Source organism: Magallana gigas, chromosome 5 (assembly GCF_963853765.1).
Source record: "Magallana gigas chromosome 5, xbMagGiga1.1, whole genome shotgun sequence".
NCBI lineage: Eukaryota > Metazoa > Mollusca > Bivalvia > Ostreida > Ostreidae > Magallana > Magallana gigas.
In genome coordinates, this window is record NC_088857.1 from 55,020,120 (window position 1) to 55,040,826 (window position 20,707).

Here is a 20,707-nt window from a genome sequence, read left to right on the forward strand (position 1 = left end):
TGCGTTTATTGTTTATATATCAAGTCTTGGTAAAGGTATCAAGAAGAGTCTGGCGTGTTATTATCCTTAAGATTTGAAAAATAGGAGGAAAAGGCTATTAAAATCTTTTTGAATAATATAATTTATAGAAAAGAAAGAAAGGCGATTTTTTGTAAGGAAAATGAAATGTAAATAAACCCTTCGGTTTTCAATCTGAAACCATACAGTCACACTCAAATTAAAGTGAATTTCCGTATTTTGTTCTGCGGGTAAAACTTGTCTATTTGAAAACGCCAATTATACCCTTTCTGTGCGTCCTGTAACCGATTCTTTCCCGTCACAAATGACTTCGTTGGCCTCAGAAAATACAGGCTGTAGCTTGATTTACGGAGATTTCAGGGTTGTTTTAGATACAACTTACATGTATGGCAAAGCAGTCTTGTGGAACACGTAAAATTAAAATTTATTTATTCAAAATTTAGGCATTGAATATTTATTTTTGGATGTCATCTGTCAAACTTCTCTTCAAGACAGAAAATTATGCATTTAGGGCTACGTATATTTTTTCCAGACAACTGTACAAGTTTGCCATTATCAATTCTAAATAATAAATATACTCAAACAGAATTGACATTTTATTTAAACTAATAGCAGTATTACATTTTGAGATGAATACACAAATAAGCCTAATAAATTTCTCAAATATTGAGAGCTCATTACACATCTAACATTAAGTAATGTCAAATGTTTAATTCCGTTAACATACAATATCAAGGTAACCGGTAAAAATTTAAAAAAAGTAGTATAAAATCTAACTTGAACACAGAAAAACAGCTAAGTATTTGCTATTTCTATAATTGGCTTATGAATTTTTCCCCAAAAGATTCCGCAGGACTACTGCCTTAAAGCCTCCCCTGAAAAGTTTGTTATCCACTTTGTATTTCTCGCACGCTCTCGCTGAGATTGGTTTCCATTTGTCAGAGGGTTGGAAGGAGGAGTAAAATCTCTACAGAAACAATATTAATGATTAGTACTCAATCATTACCTTTTTAAAATCATTTATATATATATATATATATATATATATATATATATATATATATATATATATATATATATATTATATATATATATATATATATATATATATATATATATATATATATATATATATATATATATATATAATCCTTATGATGACTTAATCACAATAATTGAACATGTGCATTAACTGAAATTGGAGCACATGACTCAATGGTCATAGGCGTTAGACTGTAACCCAAAGGTCGCTGGTTCAAACCCCAAAGTGATGTTGAGTATTGTGCACGATTTTTCTCAGTCCACCCCAATGAAATTGGATCCCGGTTTACGCTGGGAGTTTACCTACGATGGGCTGGTACCCCATCCAGGGCGAACTCTCATCCGCTTAGCGCCACAGAAACCGGGGATAAGCACCGGCCTTATGCGCCTTCATGGCTGGGAGAAGGATTTAATTTTTAACATTAAAATAATAACTATATTCATGTGATTAATTTAATTTATTCTTAATTCAGTGGATTCTGATGTTAACTATGTTGCAATTAATCAAAATGTTGTTTATTTATGTTTTGCAAAACAAATCAAATTGAATAAATGGTTGATTTTAAAAGATGTTCTTTGTTTTTCACTCCCAAGGTTGCTTTATATTAAAGCACTTTAAGAATAAATCAATCTGTTTTCATATGGCACTGTAAACTTGTATGTCTGATGGTAGCAATGCCTTTTAAGTGTTCGGCGTGACGAAAGTGTCCGATCAGATATAATTGTAACATGCCCTTTTAAAATCCTAGATTTAACAATAAGGTTTTATATGTAGTGTCAAAAATGTCCAAATGCACGATTCTAATCTGAACTTCAGTGACTTGCTGTAACCTATGAAAGGCTAACCAGCGTAGGGCATAAATCATGCATGCCAATTTATTAATATTGCTACCACTGATATAATGCGCATCAATAGTAACTTTCTGTATTACTACAGTATTTCCCCGAAAGTTTTAGCACTACATATGTATATGACAATTTGAATAAATCCCTGATATTTCTCTGGTAAAAGAGTTTTGCAAGCGATAAGGGTTTATAAACAAATTTTATGATGTGGTAGAACAGATTTATTTCTATTTATTTCATATGTATATAATTATTCGTTTTTGGATTTTTCTATTTTCGTTTAGTGTAATTTATTCTTAAACATTATTCAGTTGAAGTTTAATTTTATTGCGCGCGAATGATTCTTTAATTTCATTGGTTCATATTATTATCCAATAGATGTCTCTATTAGTATAAGTAACCGTTCAAACTAAGTAAAATTGGGCAGTATTTCATATTCAACGACGTCGGACAATCCAGTGTTTATCAGCTGCATCTTGTTGTATGATAATATCATATTTACTTATGTATTTCCTTACTGCCATGATACTAGGGCATATTATTTTAATTGCAAGGTTTATACTTTATCGTATTTTTGCAGGTAAACTTGCCATAGTAATTACGTACATACAAGATTGTATTTTGTCTAATGTATTTTTTCTTTGTTTATAGCTCGATGCTTTCACATGGCGCTGCGAGAAAACACCATCAAGCACTGACCACCGTAGGAACTTATTTTTCCAAATATGCAGCTAAGTTTCTTTTCTGAATAACGTAAAAACAACGTGTTAATATAAAAAGTCGGAGTTAATCGTTTTTACCTGGATCCACGTGTTTCCTGGGGATTTTCTCACAGCGTGTAAAGCACAGACAGGTATAGGAATAAGAGGAAGAGCTGCGACTAGCCATCCAATGGCTCTGGCATACAACGGGTATGTGTAATCACCGACCATTGGTGGACGATATGTATATATGGTGGATATAAGCAGCAACTGAAAGATAGAGAGAACAATTCTTTCATCGCAGAGCGATTGAATGATGATTGCGCCATTGCCAAGGTGCCGCTTTTACAACCATCTTAAGTGTAGCTTTTAGAAAAATTCTTATATGCAATAATTATAATACGCTATTGCTTATAAATCATACAAACAATTTTTAGTAATTTCAGCTGACATGTGAACTATATTCCTTTTAAAGGGGCATGATCACGATTTTGGTCCAAAATTATTTTTCCAATTTTAATATTTACAATGCCTTAGAAAGGCATTTTTAATAGGCAACCGAAATTTGAGTGTCATTTGTGGAGTTATAAGCAAGTTACAGAGCTTATAATTCTTCGCTACTTAAACAAAGCGTTTGTTTACATCTTGAACGTTGAAGTATAAATTTCAGTTTTAAACCTAAAATGAATGTGTTAAACGTTAGAACTGTTTATCCATGCTTAAAATAAATAAAAAGATAGACAAATAAGCTGGACATTTTTTTACTGGTATATTGAACCTATGTAAACAAAAACAGGGCAGGAGCCTTGTTTACATGACAAAGAATTGTGAACCCTTTTTTTTGCTAATAACTCTTCGAATGACTCTCAAATTTTATTTGACCATTAAAAATGCATCTCTAAAGCATTGTAAATAATAAACACATAAAAATAGAATTTGACCAAAATCGTGATCGTGCCCCGTTAAAACTAATGCATGCATAACTGCACCTTAGATGGTTGCAAAAATGCCACCTTGGCATAATATTTTGCACAGAGTTACTTTTTGGGAGTTGATTTTAATCAACTCTCCTATGCACTTACTCGGGCAAAGCGAAAGTGACAGTTCTTGAAAATAATCGATAAATTATTATGTATTCTGAAGTATTGTTTTAAAAAAAAATTATCTATTAATACCATGCAAATAATAAAATTTTAAATTGTACTAACAGTTTAGATATTTTTTAAAGTCGTATGTATTCCTACGCTAGAGTTCAATGTAGTCTCGTTCAACCAGACACTTGGCTGTCTCCGTTAATATCCGACAAAACAGAGTCTCCCTTGCTTGTCGGAGATAAACGGAGACAGCCGTGCGTTTGGTTGAACAAGATGTCACAGGGCTACAATTGAGTATAATTTAGTATTTAGTAATTCATTTATTTACTCATTCATTCATCCATACATTTCATTATTAACTCATTCATAGTTTACTCGTGTTTGACTGGTATTCGTGTTCTGTCACGTGATTGTGTTATTTTGGGTTGTGATTTACCAAATACGGTAATTACTACTGTATGTCTATATTTGGTAGTGGAAAAACAGGTTTTCATGGGTGTGTATGGTCAGTGCGCAAGTGTGAGTGATAACACTTAATTTATAATGCTTTGCACCATGATTTTAGAACATAACTCGTTTGCCAGCAGACAGAGACAGTTTTACAACTGGTCTGATTTAATAGTTTGAGATTGTCACTAGTTTCAAACTATTACTATTAAGTTTTACTGAAGGCGAATTTGGTGAGAAATACTTTCTTTAATTGTTTTTATCTTAAAATTAAAATATCTAAATATTATAAAAATGTATGCGTCAATTGTATGAGTGTTTTCATTTCAGGTCACCTTCTTATCATCATTATTATTCACGAATGCCATAATAAAGTAATGTTGGAAACTGGACCATCCTTTTATTTATTTATTTTGTACGAGGAATAACGACCCCGTGACAAATGGCGCCCAACGTATCCAACGTATCCAACGTATCCAACAACGAATATTCCAACGTAAATTCCAACTTCTGTCCCAGCATATAGGCCTTAGTTGTGGAAAACACTGGGAGTTTCATCTGGCACGTGCGTACGACAAAGTCGACTCGGGTGACCGAATTCCAAATATAAAACCGTCTTCCGGAAAACAGAAATACCGGTATATATATTCATGTGAGCGCTCAACTATTTGATTTTGTGTGAAATACATCACTGTGTTTCCTGTTATTTCTACTTCATGTATTGAATATTCTGGCCAGGCCATTGGAATTCCGGAAGATAGCGACCGTATATACAGGATCCGTGCGGGATTGACTGTTATCGGGTCAAAATCTAGGACGGCGAGGAAAGTCGAACACTCAGTTTCGCTTGAGTGACTTCAGTGAACTTATTGTGACCGACTGCGAGTGATATAATTTTACACTGAATATATTTTATGTGTTTATTCTCATTTCTATCATTGTACTGTTTATCATTTCTTTCATTTCTCATGTTGCTATTGTACCAGTCATCATTTCATGTGTGATAGAGCTTGCGTGTTTAGTTAGTGAGTTTGAGTAACCTCGCGTAAACTAAATAACTTTTACTTAAATTTCAGGGCCATTGACAGCTGACAGATCCAGACGAAGACAATCAGATTTGTTACTAACCCTTTACTGCACTTACTTGAGCATATAAAGCACTAATTGTTTACAGAATGTGAGAATCTTGCAGAAAATCGGTGAAATTCATTTTGAATTTTGGTTTCAAGTTTGAGTTGATTTTTCAGTCGGTTTACTAGTTCTGAAGTGTTTGTACTGAACTCAAATTCTTTGTCATCTGTTTTTTTTTGTTCTTATTACAACTATCATTATCATTCATTTGCATGATTTTATACTTATCATATAGCTTAGATTAATTAATAACTGTAGTGATTAGTTAGTGCAGTAGTGAGTAGACTAGTTTGCATTAAGTGTTGCTTAAAAGTATCTAGAGTGTCGGTCGAAAACAATAGAGCAATTTAAGTATTTACTCTAGTGCCGATTTATTTTCAGCTTTAAATTCATCAGTTTGCAGTTTGTTTTTGTCAGATTTTGAATTGTTGATATGGCAGAAGGAGGTGAAAACCTAACAGGTGTTGATCAAGAAGCGGGAGCGAAGCCAAAGAAGGGGCGTGGCCGAGGATTGTCAAAAACAAATACATCTTTGGTAGACCCAGGTATAAAGCAACCCGGATATAAGGTAATAAGTAACCAAGAATATGACGATCTTATGGCATTGAAAGCTAGCACTCCTATCATAGGAAATGCTGGACCATTCAATTTCCCTGGTTCGAATGCATCATTACTGCAAAGTAATTTTGATGTAACACCTAAATTACCTATATTCAGTGGTAGTCTTGAACCAAACAAGAGTGAAATTAGCTACGATGTTTGGAGTTTTGAAGTGAAATGTTTACAGAATTCGCATGCTATTCCTGAGGCTTTATTGCTTCAGACTATCAGAAATTCTTTAAGGGGTGAAGCAAGGTCAATGTTGGTATCCCTTGGGGAATCAACTACGGTAGATAAGGTCTTAGCTAAACTTGAAGGTTTTTACGGCTTGGTCAGTAGCAGTGAAACTTTAATGCAGGGCTTTTATAATGATTGTCAAAAGGACACAGAGTCTATTGTTCAATATGGTTCAAGATTAGAGTCAACGTTGTGTAAAGCTATCAAACAAGGTCATATCAGTGATGCTGCAAAAGAATCTATCTTGTGTAGTAAATTTTGGACAGGTCTTAAAAGCAAACCTTTGAGAAGTGCAACTAGGTATCTTTTTGATTCTGTGAAAGATTTTCAGAGTTTACTTAAAGAAATCAGAAAGATTGAACAGGAGGAACTATGCAGCAGTAAGGCCAGCGAAAAGTCGACAGCTCATCAGAACCTTGGTACAGCAAGAGTAGAGAAAGAGTCTACAACTAACGAGGAGTTACTCAAGACACTACAAAGTATTGAAAAAAGGTTAGAGAAAGTAGAACTAATGCATAATCAAAGTAATGAATTATCTCCTCCAAACACTCAGTTTTATGGCAGAGGACGAGCATTTCGGAGGGGGCATTCGTACAACAGAGGAAACAATAGAGGTAGGTATTTCAAGAAACCATTTGAAGACAAAATCAGGAGTGACCCAAAAGAGTAGTCTCTTCCACTGCAGGGCAAATGGAAGAGAAAAGTAAGTGCCCTACAACTTTAGAACAGAGAATGGTTGGTCCATCAAATACAAGTACTGTTAATTTTTGTGGAAAAGAGGTCATTGGTCTCATAGATAGTGGATCTATGGTCACTACGGTATCAGAAGAGTTTTATAATTCTCTGACTAACAAGCCTGAATTACATAACATTTCAGAATTTCAGCTGAATGTGTACGGCGCAAATGGCAGTGAGTTACCATTTCTTGGTTATATTGAGGCTTCTGTTAAGCTACCATTTCTCCAAGAACCACTTTTTGTCCCAGTTCTAGTGACAAAGACTTCAGACTACAGTTCTAAGATCCCTGTCATTGTGGGTACCAATGTAATTCGATATTGTAAAGAATTTTCAGATATGTCCGACAGTGCTTGGAAAAGTGCAATTGAAAATTTGAATTTGAACTGTTGTTTACCTGTAAAAACTACGAACAGATTTCCTATTAAGTTAGAACCTAATGAAGTTAAGTACATTAGAGGTATTGTTCGTAATGTAGATTCCTCTGTAGAGTCAGTGTTACCAGAACAGTCTGAAAATGGGCAACAAGGAGTGATAGTTTGTCCAGGGCTATTATCCATGAAGAATGCAGGTAGAAACAAAAGGGTCAACGTTAAGGTATGTAACATATCGGCAAGTGTTATCAAGATTCTGCCGAAAACAAATTTGTGTCAGGTAAGTCAGGTTAGAGTAATGGATACTTGGAATCCGGAAACACCAACTACTGACAAGACGAAAGATCACAAACCATTAACAGATTTAGGAGTGAAGGTAAATACAGATAATCTTTCTACAGAGCAGTGTAAGGAGGTATATGGTGTTTTAGAGAAATGGCGTGGGTTGTTTTCTACATCCCCGACCGATCTCGGGCGGACGGATGTGGTGAAACACGAGATACACTTAACGACAGATGTACCCTTCAGAGAACCATACAGGCGAATTCCCCCGGGAATGATTGAAGAGGTAAGACAAAATTTACGTGAGATGTTAGAGGCTGGCGCTATTAGAAAGTCCAGTAGTCCATATTGCTCCAATTTTGTTTTGTGCCGGAAGGCGGATGGGTCCTTAAGGTTTTGTATCGATTTGCGTAAGTTAAATAACAGGACAATCAAGGACGCCTACACTTTACCTAGGATTGAGGACACGCTAGACAGGTTAGACGGGGCTACTTATTTCAGTAAGTTAGACTTAAAGTCAGGCTACTGGCAGGTGGAGATCCGAGAGGAGGACAAGAAAAAGACGGCGTTCACGGTAGGTCCACTAGGGTTCTTTGAATGTAACAGGATGCCGTTTGGTCTGACCAACGCTCCTGCAACATTCCAAAGACTTATGGAAACTTGCATGGGGGACATGAATCTCAAAGAGTGTTTACTTTTTCTTGATGATATCCTTATATTTTCCAGTACATTCACGGAACATCTTGAGAGGTTACAGTCTGTTTTTCAGAGATTGCATGACTATAAGTTGAAATTAAATCCAAAGAAATGCGAATTTTTTAAAAGTCAAGTTCGGTACTTAGGTCATGTAGTGTCTGAAAGGGGGATTATGACTGATCCTGATAAAACATCTGCTTTAAAGAATTGGCCGATTCCGTGTAATGTGAAGTCATTAAGATCTTTCTTAGGTTTCACAGGATATTATCGCAGATTCATCAAGGACTATGCCAGAATAGTCAAGCCCTTGAATGACCTACTGATTGGACAACCAACACACAAAGCAGCAAAGAAAAACGCAAGGAAGAGAAAGAAGACAGAGTGGAAATGGGGTGAGTTAGAACAGGATTCTTTTGATTTGATCATACAGAAACTTACAAATCCTCCTATTCTTGCTTATGCCAATTTTACCCAACCATTTGTCTTGAACGTAGATGCGAGTTCAGATGGTTTGGGGGCTGTTCTATATCAAGTACATGATGGTATTGGGCGAGTTATTGCTTATGCAAGTAGGGGTTTAAGACAACCAGAGAAACATTACCCAGCTCATAAACTGGAGTTTTTATGTTTGAAATGGGCTGTAGTAGACAAATTCCACGATTATTTGTATAGTAATCACTTTGAGGTAAGGACTGATAATAATCCTCTAACCTATGTTACTACAACAGCCAAGCTGGATGCTACTTCTCATCGTTGGTTGGCATCATTGTCAGCTTACGATTTTAAGATTACATATCGATCAGGTAAGCTCAATAGAGATGCAGATGGGTTATCAAGAAATCCACCACAACAAGAACTGTTTTCGGATGTGGTTAAAGCTATTTCTCTAGCTGCATTGGTAAAGGTTAACCCTCTAGCGGAGAGTTGTGTAATTGGAAAGTCAATGAAGCTGAAGTCAGAAGAAGTCGATGAAACACCGCAGAAGCTTAGCAACATCGATTGGCGAGAGGAACAAGGTAAGGATAAAGTTATTAGTAGAGTCAAGGATCTGTTAAACGGTGGGGTCAAACCATCTGGTAATAATCTGCAAAAGGAATCAGAACCAGTCAGGTTACTTTTAAGGGAATGGAGACAACTGGTGGCTGAGAGAGGAATCTTGGTAAGAAAGGCGGTGATTGCAGGAGAGGAAGTTCGTCAGCTAGTTCTTCCTGGTAAGTATAGGAGTAGTGTACTCATAGGACTGCATGATGACATGGGTCATCAAGGGCGAGATCGAACCTACTGGTTAGTTCAACAGCGATTCTTCTGGCCCAATATGTATGCAGATGTGGTTGACAAGGTAGAAAAGTGTGAGAGGTGTGTAAGAAGCAAGACAAGAGATATACCAAAAACTGGATTGGTGTCCATTCATACAACAAGACCTCTGGAACTTGTTTGTATTGATTTTCTTACTCTGGAGAAGTCAAAAGGTGGGTATGAAAATATACTTGTAATAACAGACCACTTTACGAGATACGCAATGGCTGTTCCGACCAGGAATCAACTGGCATCAACAACAGCAAAGGTACTGTATGAGCAATTTATCTGCCACTATAGTTTCCCAGAGCGTATACATTCCGACCAAGGGAGAAACTTTGAGAGTAGTGTTATTAGGGAGCTCTGCAAGATTGCCGGAGTAAAGAAGAGTAGAACGACGCCGTATCACCCAATGGGTAACGGTCAGGTAGAAAGATTTAATCAGACGCTTCTCAAAATGATGGGGACACTCGACGATGAGCAGAAGACAGATTGGAAAACTTACGTTTTACCATTAGTTCACGCTTATAACGCGACGAAGCACGAGACTACAGGCTTTTCCCCGCACTACCTTATGTTTGGTTGGAATCCACGATTAGCCATCGATGCCTATCTTGGATTAGAGGATTCACAAGAAAAGGTAAGAAGTAGAGAAAACTATGCCCAGAAGTTAAAGAAACGATTACACTACGCTTACAAGATGGCAAGGGGTAACATCGGAAGGAACTCGAACAGGTATAAAAAGAATTATGATCACGGTGTTAGGTTTGAGAAACTAGATATTGGTGATCGAGTGTTAGTAAAAATGTTAGTGTTTTCAGGCAAAGCCAAACTCTCAGATAAGTGGGAGAGAGACCCGTATGTTGTTGTAGAACAGCCTGTTTCAAACATTCCAGTTTATAGAGTCAAAAATGAGGTGTCTGGGAAAATAAGAACGTTACATAGAAATCTTTTATTGCCTTTTATGTGCATAACTGAATCTTCTAGTTCAAATATAGAGTCAACTGAGAAGATGCCAAGACCAGAGCAAAAAGAATCAACAGAGAAATCAGATATTTCAGAATCAGAATCCAGTGATGAAGGAACTATCATTAGAAAAAGGAAAGGTAAAACTAAACGAAATTTGAGTATTTCAGAAAGAAAATCAACGGCAGATTCATATGATAGTTCTCGGCAGTACTCCACAATGGGATCATCTCATTCAACTGGTCGGTCATCTATCACAAGGAATTCAACAACAACGTTTGAATCGCCAACACCGGAAATAACGGAACCAAGGAGGTCTGAAAGGGTTAGAAAACCCCCAGAAAGGTATGGTACCTGGGTATCTCCCCAACAAACTCAGGTCTGGTATGTATGACAAGGAGAGAATGTCACAGGTAGATTAGTGGAATTCTGCAGACAGAATAGTGAAATTCTGCAGACAGAATCGCATATTGTGTTGTATTTTAATTACATATTTTCCTGAATATTTGTTTTTAATTTTGTAGTATAAGTAGAATGTGGTATGATTATTTTAGTGTTGATAAGATGATTTAGTTAGATTGTGTCGATAGAATATGTCATAGACGGTAGAACATGATATTATTCTAATATGAATGATATATATTTTAAATATTTAGTAACAGTGTTAAGTTATATGATTTGGAGAGGTTATTATTCTTTTCAGTATTCTCCCTTAAGAAATGTCAGGAGACATTTTATTTAAGTGGGGGAGAATGTCACAGGGCTACAATTGAGTATAATTTAGTATTTAGTAATTCATTTATTTACTCATTCATTCATCCATACATTTCATTATTAACTCATTCATAGTTTACTCGTGTTTGACTGGTATTCGTGTTCTGTCACGTGATTGTGTTATTTTGGGTTGTGATTTACCAAATACGGTAATTACTACTGTATGTCTATATTTGGTAGTGGAAAAACAGGTTTTCATGGGTGTGTATGGTCAGTGCGCAAGTGTGAGTGATAACACTTAATTTATAATGCTTTGCACCATGATTTTAGAACATAACTCGTTTGCCAGCAGACAGAGACAGTTTTACAACTGGTCTGATTTAATAGTTTGAGATTGTCACTAGTTTCAAACTATTACTATTAAGTTTTACTGAAGGCGAATTTGGTGAGAAATACTTTCTTTAATTGTTTTTATCTTAAAATTAAAATATCTAAATATTATAAAAATGTATGCGTCAATTGTATGAGTGTTTTCATTTCAGGTCACCTTCTTATCATCATTATTATTCACGAATGCCATAATAAAGTAATGTTGGAAACTGGACCATCCTTTTATTTATTTATTTTGTACGAGGAATAACGACCCCGTGACAAGACAAGAGTTCAATCTTGCCTGGATCCATACATTTCGATTACTGATACTACTTGCCATGCAAAATCACATGTCCTTGATTTTGAATAAATGATAATCGATAAAATCAACTCCCGTCAGTACGTCAGTAATTTGATTTTACGTATGTATTTTGAAATCTACTACATTCATTGTTCAGAAAAACTCGACAAAGCTGATTGTCCTTGGGGCTTTTGTTGATATATATATTTACTGAATCTTTTTTTTTTGGAAATTATAATTTTTTTTTATCCAAAATTGCATATTTTTGCCTATTTGATTTGTAAATTTCTTATCCATCATACTATCTATCATTATCAGGTAATATTGTGCCGATTTGAGAAATTATTGCAAGGTGTAGCGAGTCACCTTAATTTTATATGTTTATATGAAATTCAACAATCATATATTGTTATTATAAGATAAGTGTGATTCGAATTACTATTTTTCTCTAAAAGCTCTCACCGTTAAGATCACAGGTGTGACAATACACCACATGATCCTCATATAAACAGGTACTCCTCTCCCCAGCATCATTTCTATATCACGTGACAAATTGTCAGCCCCTGTAAGATAAAAAATCCCATGTACTTGTGTGACATTTGATAAAATTTCTCACATCTATATATCAAATAAAAATGAATACATGCAACGACTTGTTTTATACCATAAATCCATCCGAACACGATGCATTCCAGCAAAGCGAAGACGGGGAGACTGAAGGCAGCGATGTACCAGTCTAAAAGTTGGAATATATAGAGTCCACACTGGAAAAAGTACAATAGGAATGGGTTAAACTCATGCATATTGCGTATGTAGTACAGTGATATTTATTTCATGTTAATTTCTGTTTACATTTTTACAGACTCTTACTTCTGTACACAGTATCAATCCAGTGAGAACGAAAAATGAGCAAGTTAGAAAAGCAAGGAGTGCCTTGCGTCTGCGCATGCTCGGTACAATATCGCTGACTGCCGTCATACATGCTTCCACTGTCGCAAACTAAAAAATAAAAAAAAACAAATGGCGACAAAATGACAATATCTCATTCACAAAAGATGGCTATAGTTAATACAAAATAACGACAATCATAGTATCACACACACCTGAGTCGAAAGAAGTGAATATTCAAGAATAAATTCCGGTATTGCCATAATTTCTTAATATACGATGTATCTAGTTCTCTAAATGTATTTAAATTGGCAAATATATGTAATGATCTAAACATGAGCATTATAGTTGTATATTTCATTTTATCTGCAAAATCAAGGCATTTAATAATTAAAAACGTCCCAGCATACACTCTGATTGCCGTACAGTCAGAGCTTCCAGGGCCTTCCCGGCAGGCTCGGAAGAACACCTCAAGTGTATTAACATTATCGGATGTTAGAATTTTATACAAAATGGAGTCGCTTCCCATTAAAATAAGTGTGTCGGTTAGGCAGTCTTGTGTAATAGCGAGCGAAGCGAGCTCTAAGAACCAGTGTGCGCGGGAAAAAGAACGAGCTAAACCTACAGTTCATCAAACAAAATTTTTTGTCTACGTCCCATAATGCTCTCTAATGTTTTCACCCGTGGTGCTATGCCAAAAATGGCCGACTTTTAACTCGTAATTTACAGTGACTTAAAGTTTGAAGACACGTTTTGAGTACCGCATATGCTTTGGCGAGACTCAAAAGATTTGTTACATGCTTCCATACCTCCGTAATGAGTCGAGAAACGTAAACAAAGACGAACAAAGTCATGGATGACGTCACAGTGCACTCGCGCTATATTTCCCGCGATAAATTTAGAGGTGGATCAAACATCTGTAATGCGTGTACTAGCTATTTTAGTACAGACTGCGATACCTGCCTCATTGACGTATGATTTGTTTTTAATTTTTTTTAATATAGAGATTTTATGTATATATATTAGTAAGAGCCATACTTTACTGTCATATCGATCCATTTTTAAGCTAATTGTGCATGAATGAGTAGGGAGGAAATAAACAATAAGACATTTTGAAATAAATCAAAAAGGAATAAAATAAAAAAATAAACAGTTAAAAAAATTATGTAGATATGGGATATAGTCAGACCATTAAATTTAAAAGTGGGAAATTACACACCTACAAACAGGTACCGGGCTCTCTCTCTCTCTCTCTCTCTCTCTCTCTCTCTCTCTCTCTCTCTCTCTCTCTCTCTCTCTCTCTCTCTCTCTCTCTCTCTCTCTCTGGGAAGTGGGTTGCGCTGTATGTATCATAACCATTAAAATTAGTACCTTTGGCATACTTATTGTAGAGCAATATAATCTCTCAAAAATTCTTTGACGTTCGTTGATACCTAAATAAAATTATAAGTTGACAATGATGCAAGGTATGTGTATAATTCTTGCTGCGCTCGCCAGAACGGTAGCACCGTAAAACATATTATTCATGTTTCTTAAGAACATGTTGAAGTACAACCAAGTCCGTGCTGCACGTTTTACTAACTAGTTTATTCCCGGAAGTCGCATTGTACAGGTTACAAAAATGTAAATAAATGAAAACCTGATAAAAACGGAATTTACAAATATTATTACACCTTGTATGTCGCTTCTGTGGTATATTTTAAGGTACATATCATTGACTTTAATAAAGTCAAACTCACATGTTATCTGAACAGATCGTAAAATTTGCTGTATTTATATCAAGTTAAATATAAAAAAAGGAGAGTTGTCATGGACGCCTATGTAATACGTTCGCAGAGTTTTTCCGAACTCTGCCGGAAAGGCCCGGGAAGTTGCGATTGAATGCCGTAACCTGATTTTCTTTCCCGATGATATAGAACACATTACCTGACTATCTAACCCGACCGTAAAAAGCATGACGAAGAACACTACCGCCCACATATTCGGGAATGGTAATTGGGACAGCGCCTCAGGGTACACCAGGTAAGCCAGACCCGGACCTACAGGTAAATCATCAACAGCTAAAGATACAATCGTCAACAGCTAATATAACCGGTTTAATTCTTTCACTGCTAGCAATCAAATTCATACAGGCTTTCCAGTATTTCTTGGTATAATGATAAAACATGTTCTATAGTCCACACATCCATTCGTTTGATTTATGTTAATTACAAAAGTTAAAAGAGTATAGTGCATACTCCTACACAACAAATCACAGATCTATACAATTTCGATGAATTACAACAAATAACCGATATTTAGGGTTTATCTTTTAAGCAAAATAAAAAGTTTTAGTGTCTGCAACAAAGGGCAATTCACAGTTTTCTTCAAGAATCCAAGCCCTCAACAGAACTTAGTGGGACGAATGTGAATCCGAGGCCATCTATCTTGTACTTAGTATTAATACATTATAAATGACTAATACGTATATTATGTTCGTTCATGATTTAAAGAAATATGTCAATTAACAATAATGTAAAGAAATAAGTTCGATGAACAATATGCACTATTAATGTATTTATCGTTAAGGTTTCAAAAATCGCTTGGGTTCTTAGCCTTCTTAAACTCCTCCAATCAGACATTTGCATTTTGATCTAAAGCCTTCGATATATAGTTGAGTTACCCGCTTGCACCACTTCATCAACTGGTTTTCCCGCTTGGTGAGCCATAAATCCGACGATAGTAAAGATGGCAAACCCCCCAAATATACTGGTGCCCTCGCTAATAAACGTCAGAGTCACGGCGTCCCTGTGGGGTGAATCCTTTAGGTAAATTGACATAGCAAAAGGTTAAAACGTTCAATAAATAATAGGTATCTGTCTGTAGTTACCTGTAACAATTGTTACGGAATTTATTGTAACTAGCCATGGTAATGAGGGGACCCCATCCCGGCCCTAGTGAGTAAAACACCTGCAGTCCAGCTTCTAACCACACCTGTAAAAAGGTACAACACCGTTATTAATTAATAATCTTCTATAAACAAGACTAATAATAAAAAGCATGTATGATTTCAACTAGTAGTTTTGTTTTTTTTTATTTAATGCAGAATTTGTAATTATTGATATTCACTATCTCAACTAGTATTTTTGTTTTTATTTAATGCAGTATTTGTAATTATTGATATTCTCCAAACAAAATATCAGTCTACAGATTGAAAAAAATATAACGTTTTTGTAGTTCATCGCAATAACTAACGTATAGAGTTATTTTTAGACATTTGGAATCGCTCGGTAGTTTTCCACTACCTGTACGTTGGCAAGTTTATTGAAGTCCGGGCGGATGTAGAACAGGATACCATCTACTGCTCCCGGAAGTGTCAGGCCCTTGATGAGGATCACCGCCAGAAGTAGGTAAGGCAGGGTGGCGGTCACATACACAACCTGTCAACACACACATGACGGTGTAGACAGCGCATCACAAAGTGAGTGGCGTTTATTGCTCGACAGATGTACGATAATGTGTATTTACACAGCTTTCTGTAATTTTGGCGTCGGCAATATTTTCTGAATATCTATCTTATTAGTCACGCCAAAATGTTAATCAAACTTCACCTCTGTCTGAATGTTATTACGTTTGAAAAGACGTGTTATTTCAGGTTGAAATTCGGAAATGCTGCGGAATCCCGTGCCATATCAATATTTCCTACAGTTCAATATCACTGAATTTCTGGTAATTTATCATTAAGTACTTATCTCAGAAAAAATATCACACAGAATATAACTCATCAGTAATGATTTAACAAAATTAACTCGATAGAAGCATTATGCCAGCATACCTTTCCGAGAGATTTAACTCCCTTTATAAGACAGAGAAACACCACCAGCCAGGCGCCGAGGAAACAGAGGGTGAGCTGCCAGTTCAGACCTCCCACCTCATCCAGACCCCGGGATATTGTCAGCACTCGGTGGCTGCAACAAAGAAACCAAATAGTGTAAAATAGTAAAGATAAAAAATAAAAAAAGATTTCAAATAAGGGTTGTTTTTTTTTCAAAACTCAAAGGTACATTTTTACATCTTTTTTTCAGCAGCAAAGAATTAAGTACATGTATTACTGATATATTTAGTCTTATCATTGGTTATCCTTATATCTTAAGAATGCTCGTGTGCTAACGCCTGTTCATAACTACATGCATAGGTACATTCTAAGGCCTTGTTAAAGTACTTTAGGGAGCGTTTGTAACGTACAACCAGAACTCCTCCTGACTCGTGGTGCTGTTTGATGAAGCCTTAATGACAGCTGATACGGTCGCATTCTGATCTTGTAAGATCGTAGACGACGCGTTGAATAAATCGTAACCAGTGTCGTTGTCGATCCGCTGGGTCATGATTGACGATCTGTGGAAACATCTCGGTGTGTTCCAGTCATTGTCGCATCCCGTCCACGGAAGCGGCGAGATGAAAGAGCTGCCCAGGTAGTAAAGTGTCCAGGTGTTGATGATGTTGTAGTACAAGGTAACGACAAAGAGGACATTGAACATACCGACCCCGATACCTACAGAGATATGACCCGTGATGGCTACAGTACCTTCAACCGAGCTTTATCTGCTTACATTCAGCAGAATATAGTTTCCGTAGGATAAAATACTGGTACCCACGTATAAAACAAACAATTTTTAACAGAAATACCTGTACCACGAAATATTTATATACAACTTGCAATTATCAGTCGTATAAAAGTGTCAAGCATAAAAGATAACTGTAAACTCAAAGGGTCATTGGCATGAATGAGATATACAATTTTTGTATTGACTCAGTGTACCACAATGATGAAGACTATTTTTGATGATTTATACCTTTAAATATAGGACTAGCCTCCCAGACATGAAAGCAGCCCCTCCCTGTGAACTGTCCCAGCGACACCTCCATAAAGTACAATGGTAGACCGGCAGCCAACAGGAAGAAGAGGAAGGGGATCAGGAAGGCTCCTACATATATAAAACAAAAAGGGGATCAGGAAGCATCATATAAATATAAAACAGGAAGGGGATCCAGAGGGCTGCAAAACAGGAAGAGAATCAGGAAGGTTCCTACAAATACAAAACCGGAAGGGGATCAGGAAGGCCTCTAAAAATATAAAACAAAAACGGAATCAGGAAGGCTCCTAAAAATATAAAACAGGAAGGGGATCGGGAAGACTCCTAAAAATATATAACAAAAAGGGGATCAGGGAGGCTCATACAAATATAAAACAGGAAGGGGATCGGGAAGTCTTCTACAAATATTAAACAGAAAGAGGGGGTTAAAATACGAATGCTTTTAAAGAAAAATAATTATAGTACAGAAAAGATTATTTTTTAAAAGCAATTCTTTAATATTTGCAAATTTTTATTTTCAATCGGAAGTGTTGTGCCATTCTGTGATTCTAATCATTGCTTATTGTTTTAACTTGTCTCGAAAATCTTTAGAATTACCAGTTTAAAAGAGTGTAATCTTTAAAGTGTATCAAGATTGACATTATTTATAACAATTGATGATATGCATTAACAATTAGCTATATATATTTTTAATAACCCTTAGATTAGATTTGCAGTGTAGTTGTACGGTTAACCTGAAGGATTGCGTTTTTTTCGGATTTATCTACTTAAAATTACGATGATTTTATTCGTTTGATTTATACTGGTATAACATAGAAAAAAACCACTGTGTGTCAATCAATAAAAACGTTGTTTGAATTTTAAACTTTTAAAAGGGATTTACTGCTTTTTTATTGGAGCAATTCGATTTACTCTTTAACCAGTGATCGTTAAGTGTTAGAGCGAGGTGCAACTGTGTCGCAAACTTGCAGCAAAAAAAATGATATTGCTGAACAATAAATTGTCAATCTAATTTAGATTATAGAGTTCTTTATAAAAAAAAATTAATCATTGCAAAAAAGAGTCAACAAGAAAAATAAAGCGTTTAAGATATCATTAGCTCCGCCTTCTCAGAAGGCTTTATATTTTTAGATGCATCGTTTTCTCGGCAAAGACAATGCAACAGGGGATTTTATTATAAGTTTTATGTTAGCACTAACTGCATAAGCTATGATCGGCGGTTGTATACTACAAGAATTCTCGGCGAACACTTACCCCCTCCATTTCTCATACACAAGTATGGAAATCGCCATATGTTACCCAGCCCCACACAGTAGCCGATCATGGACAGCATGTAGTCCAGCTTGGCGCTCCATCGTCCCCTCTCTACTTCCGGTTGGTCGCTTTCAATGTCGTCCGACGATTGGTCGTCTGACAACGGTTCCTCCACGGCGCACTCAGCGTACATCTCCATCTGGATAAATAATTGTTAGACTCAATGTCATTGAGATTATATATATAGGAGATAGACAGGTTTAGACCAGTTTCAGAAATCATTTTCTCCTTGTGTGCCATAATTTAGTTTCTGAAACAGAATAACTACAAGGGGTAGATAAACTTTGAACATGCTTCTTTTTCAACAGTGTATCTATGAGTACGCATGAATTTGTTGACCTGTTTTTCGAATTAATGTTCTATATTTAGTAAATATTTAGATATTGTTACGTATTCAAGAGCACAAAAAACGTGCTTTCAAAGGAAAATAAGGTCGTAAAAGTCGTGCTTTTGGGGGGAATATTTGTTCTTATTGGTCAGACTGATGATAAACATACTATTGTCTTTTACTAATTAACAATTTTTAATTGTCAATGAGTCCATAGTCATGGACTCATTGAGAATTAAAAATTGTTATTTAGTAAAAGACACTATTATACCAAGCTGCAAAGATGAGGGACAATAATAAAACAATGTAGTTATGATATCTACATGTAAAAAGGAATAGTCTCAAGTTACATGTACAAGGCACCTCACTACATCAAGACATACTTCTTAAGGCCCTACCCGACAAAGTTTTAATTTATCAACCTGTTTGTATCGAATCTGCTTGGGCCTTTTGTTCATATATACTGATCTAAATTTTAAAAATCAAACTGTTACCAAAAAATGAATATTTTTCAACTATAATTTGACTTGCTTACTTCCTTCACTCATCATGCTTTATCATAATCAAGTAATTTTCTGCTGACTTGAGAAACTATTTCAATGTGGAGTGAACCACCTTAAACAAATTGGCATTAATTTGAGAAGTACTAGATGATAACCCGCGCAAGCGCTGGCATTAACACTTATCAAATGAATGACATACTGCTATAATGTTGAATCATTTCTTTTAAAGTCTGAATAGTCGTGTCTGAATTGTTTCAGTTTTGTTTTCTTAATCTATTCTCTATAGTTGAAATAAATAAAAAAGCTGCATAGCTGGATATTTAGAAAAGGAATGTAAAATTCAAATTGAATTGGATGATATATACACGAACACGGCTTTATTTTTTATTTATTTATTTTTTTGCAGCTTAATGGAAAATGATTACAATGATTTTTTTTTAAACAGTGAGTTAGTATTTAGGACGTCCTTTGTCTAAATAATTTGTTGTTTAAATCAAATTTTACTAAAATCTTTATCCCTGTTCCAAATGTGAAGGTCGGATAAAAGACTGTTTTGAAAAAAAAAAAATCGGGAGAGTGTATGCCCCCCCCCCCCCCTCCAATTTAACTTCCCCGTTTGATAACACAATATGTTCCTTGTTTACAAATTAATGTATAAAGTTAACTACTAATCCGTCGTGGTATTAAATGTATGAAATTTGAAGGGGAAAACGCTAGTGTATGCATATAAGCTTGCATATTTTGCACAAAAGTTGTTATATCCAAAACATATCTCGCCTACACTTTCCATCATTGTGTAAATTAGTCAAAGCGCGTTCCTGGGCATCTCGTCTGGAAAATAAATTCTTTCGATCAAAACTAAAAACGCATCAAATTTTCCATTTTATTGCGTGGACCCTGAGGTCCACGCAGAAAATATATAAGCGAGGTTAAACCGGATGCTATGGGGAAAATTCAGCCTGCGCATGAG

The 20,707-nt window shown here is 35.7% G+C and overlaps 2 protein-coding genes across 4 annotated transcripts in view; one reads left to right on the top strand and one right to left on the bottom strand.

Moving 5' to 3' along the window:
• Positions 1–601: 601 nt before the first annotated feature.
• LOC105342669 (sodium- and chloride-dependent glycine transporter 2) overlaps positions 602–20,707 on the bottom strand; it is a 28,866-nt gene continuing 8,760 nt past the window's right edge. Inside the window, exons 2-14 of the mRNA XM_011449677.4 lie at positions 18,847–19,045; positions 17,572–17,703; positions 16,964–17,270; positions 16,554–16,686; positions 16,024–16,158; positions 15,609–15,712; positions 15,402–15,526; positions 14,666–14,778; positions 12,722–12,850; positions 12,516–12,615; positions 12,314–12,414; positions 2,706–2,876; positions 602–985 (exon numbers count right to left, since the gene is read on the bottom strand). Coding sequence (XP_011447979.3) covers positions 842–985; positions 2,706–2,876; positions 12,314–12,414; positions 12,516–12,615; positions 12,722–12,850; positions 14,666–14,778; positions 15,402–15,526; positions 15,609–15,712; positions 16,024–16,158; positions 16,554–16,686; positions 16,964–17,270; positions 17,572–17,703; positions 18,847–19,045 — 1,893 coding nt within the window. The 3' untranslated portion in view covers positions 602–841. The remainder of the gene's footprint in view (positions 986–2,705; positions 2,877–12,313; positions 12,415–12,515; positions 12,616–12,721; positions 12,851–14,665; positions 14,779–15,401; positions 15,527–15,608; positions 15,713–16,023; positions 16,159–16,553; positions 16,687–16,963; positions 17,271–17,571; positions 17,704–18,846; positions 19,046–20,707) is intronic.
• On the top strand, positions 3,996–11,782 carry LOC117692026 (retrovirus-related Pol polyprotein from transposon 297). 3 transcript variants are annotated; one of them, XR_010713793.1, is made up of 3 exons: positions 3,996–8,594; positions 10,497–11,623; positions 11,721–11,782. XR_010713793.1 is itself a non-coding variant. In XM_066083660.1 (3 exons), the coding sequence occupies exons 2-3, from the start codon at positions 6,806–6,808 to the stop codon at positions 10,856–10,858; spliced, it is 2,151 nt and encodes a 716-aa protein (XP_065939732.1). In that variant the 5' UTR covers positions 3,996–4,380; positions 4,478–6,805; the 3' UTR covers positions 10,859–11,782. The 3 variants fall into 3 exon arrangements, 2 of the variants coding, with proteins under 2 accessions (XP_065939732.1, XP_065939731.1); XM_066083660.1 differs by having other exon boundaries at positions 3,996–4,380; positions 4,478–8,594; positions 10,497–11,782; XM_066083659.1 differs by having other exon boundaries at positions 10,497–11,782.

Excerpts from the sequence above, each read along its gene's own strand:
- LOC117692026 (XM_066083659.1), top strand. The coding sequence starts at position 6,806 with ATGGAAGAGAAAAGTAAGTGCCCTACAACTTTAGAACAGAGAATGGTT. Across the intron at positions 8,595-10,496 it reads GAAGACAGAGTGGAAATGGG|AGTCAACTGAGAAGATGCCA; the intron begins GTGAGTTAGAAC and ends GTTCAAATATAG.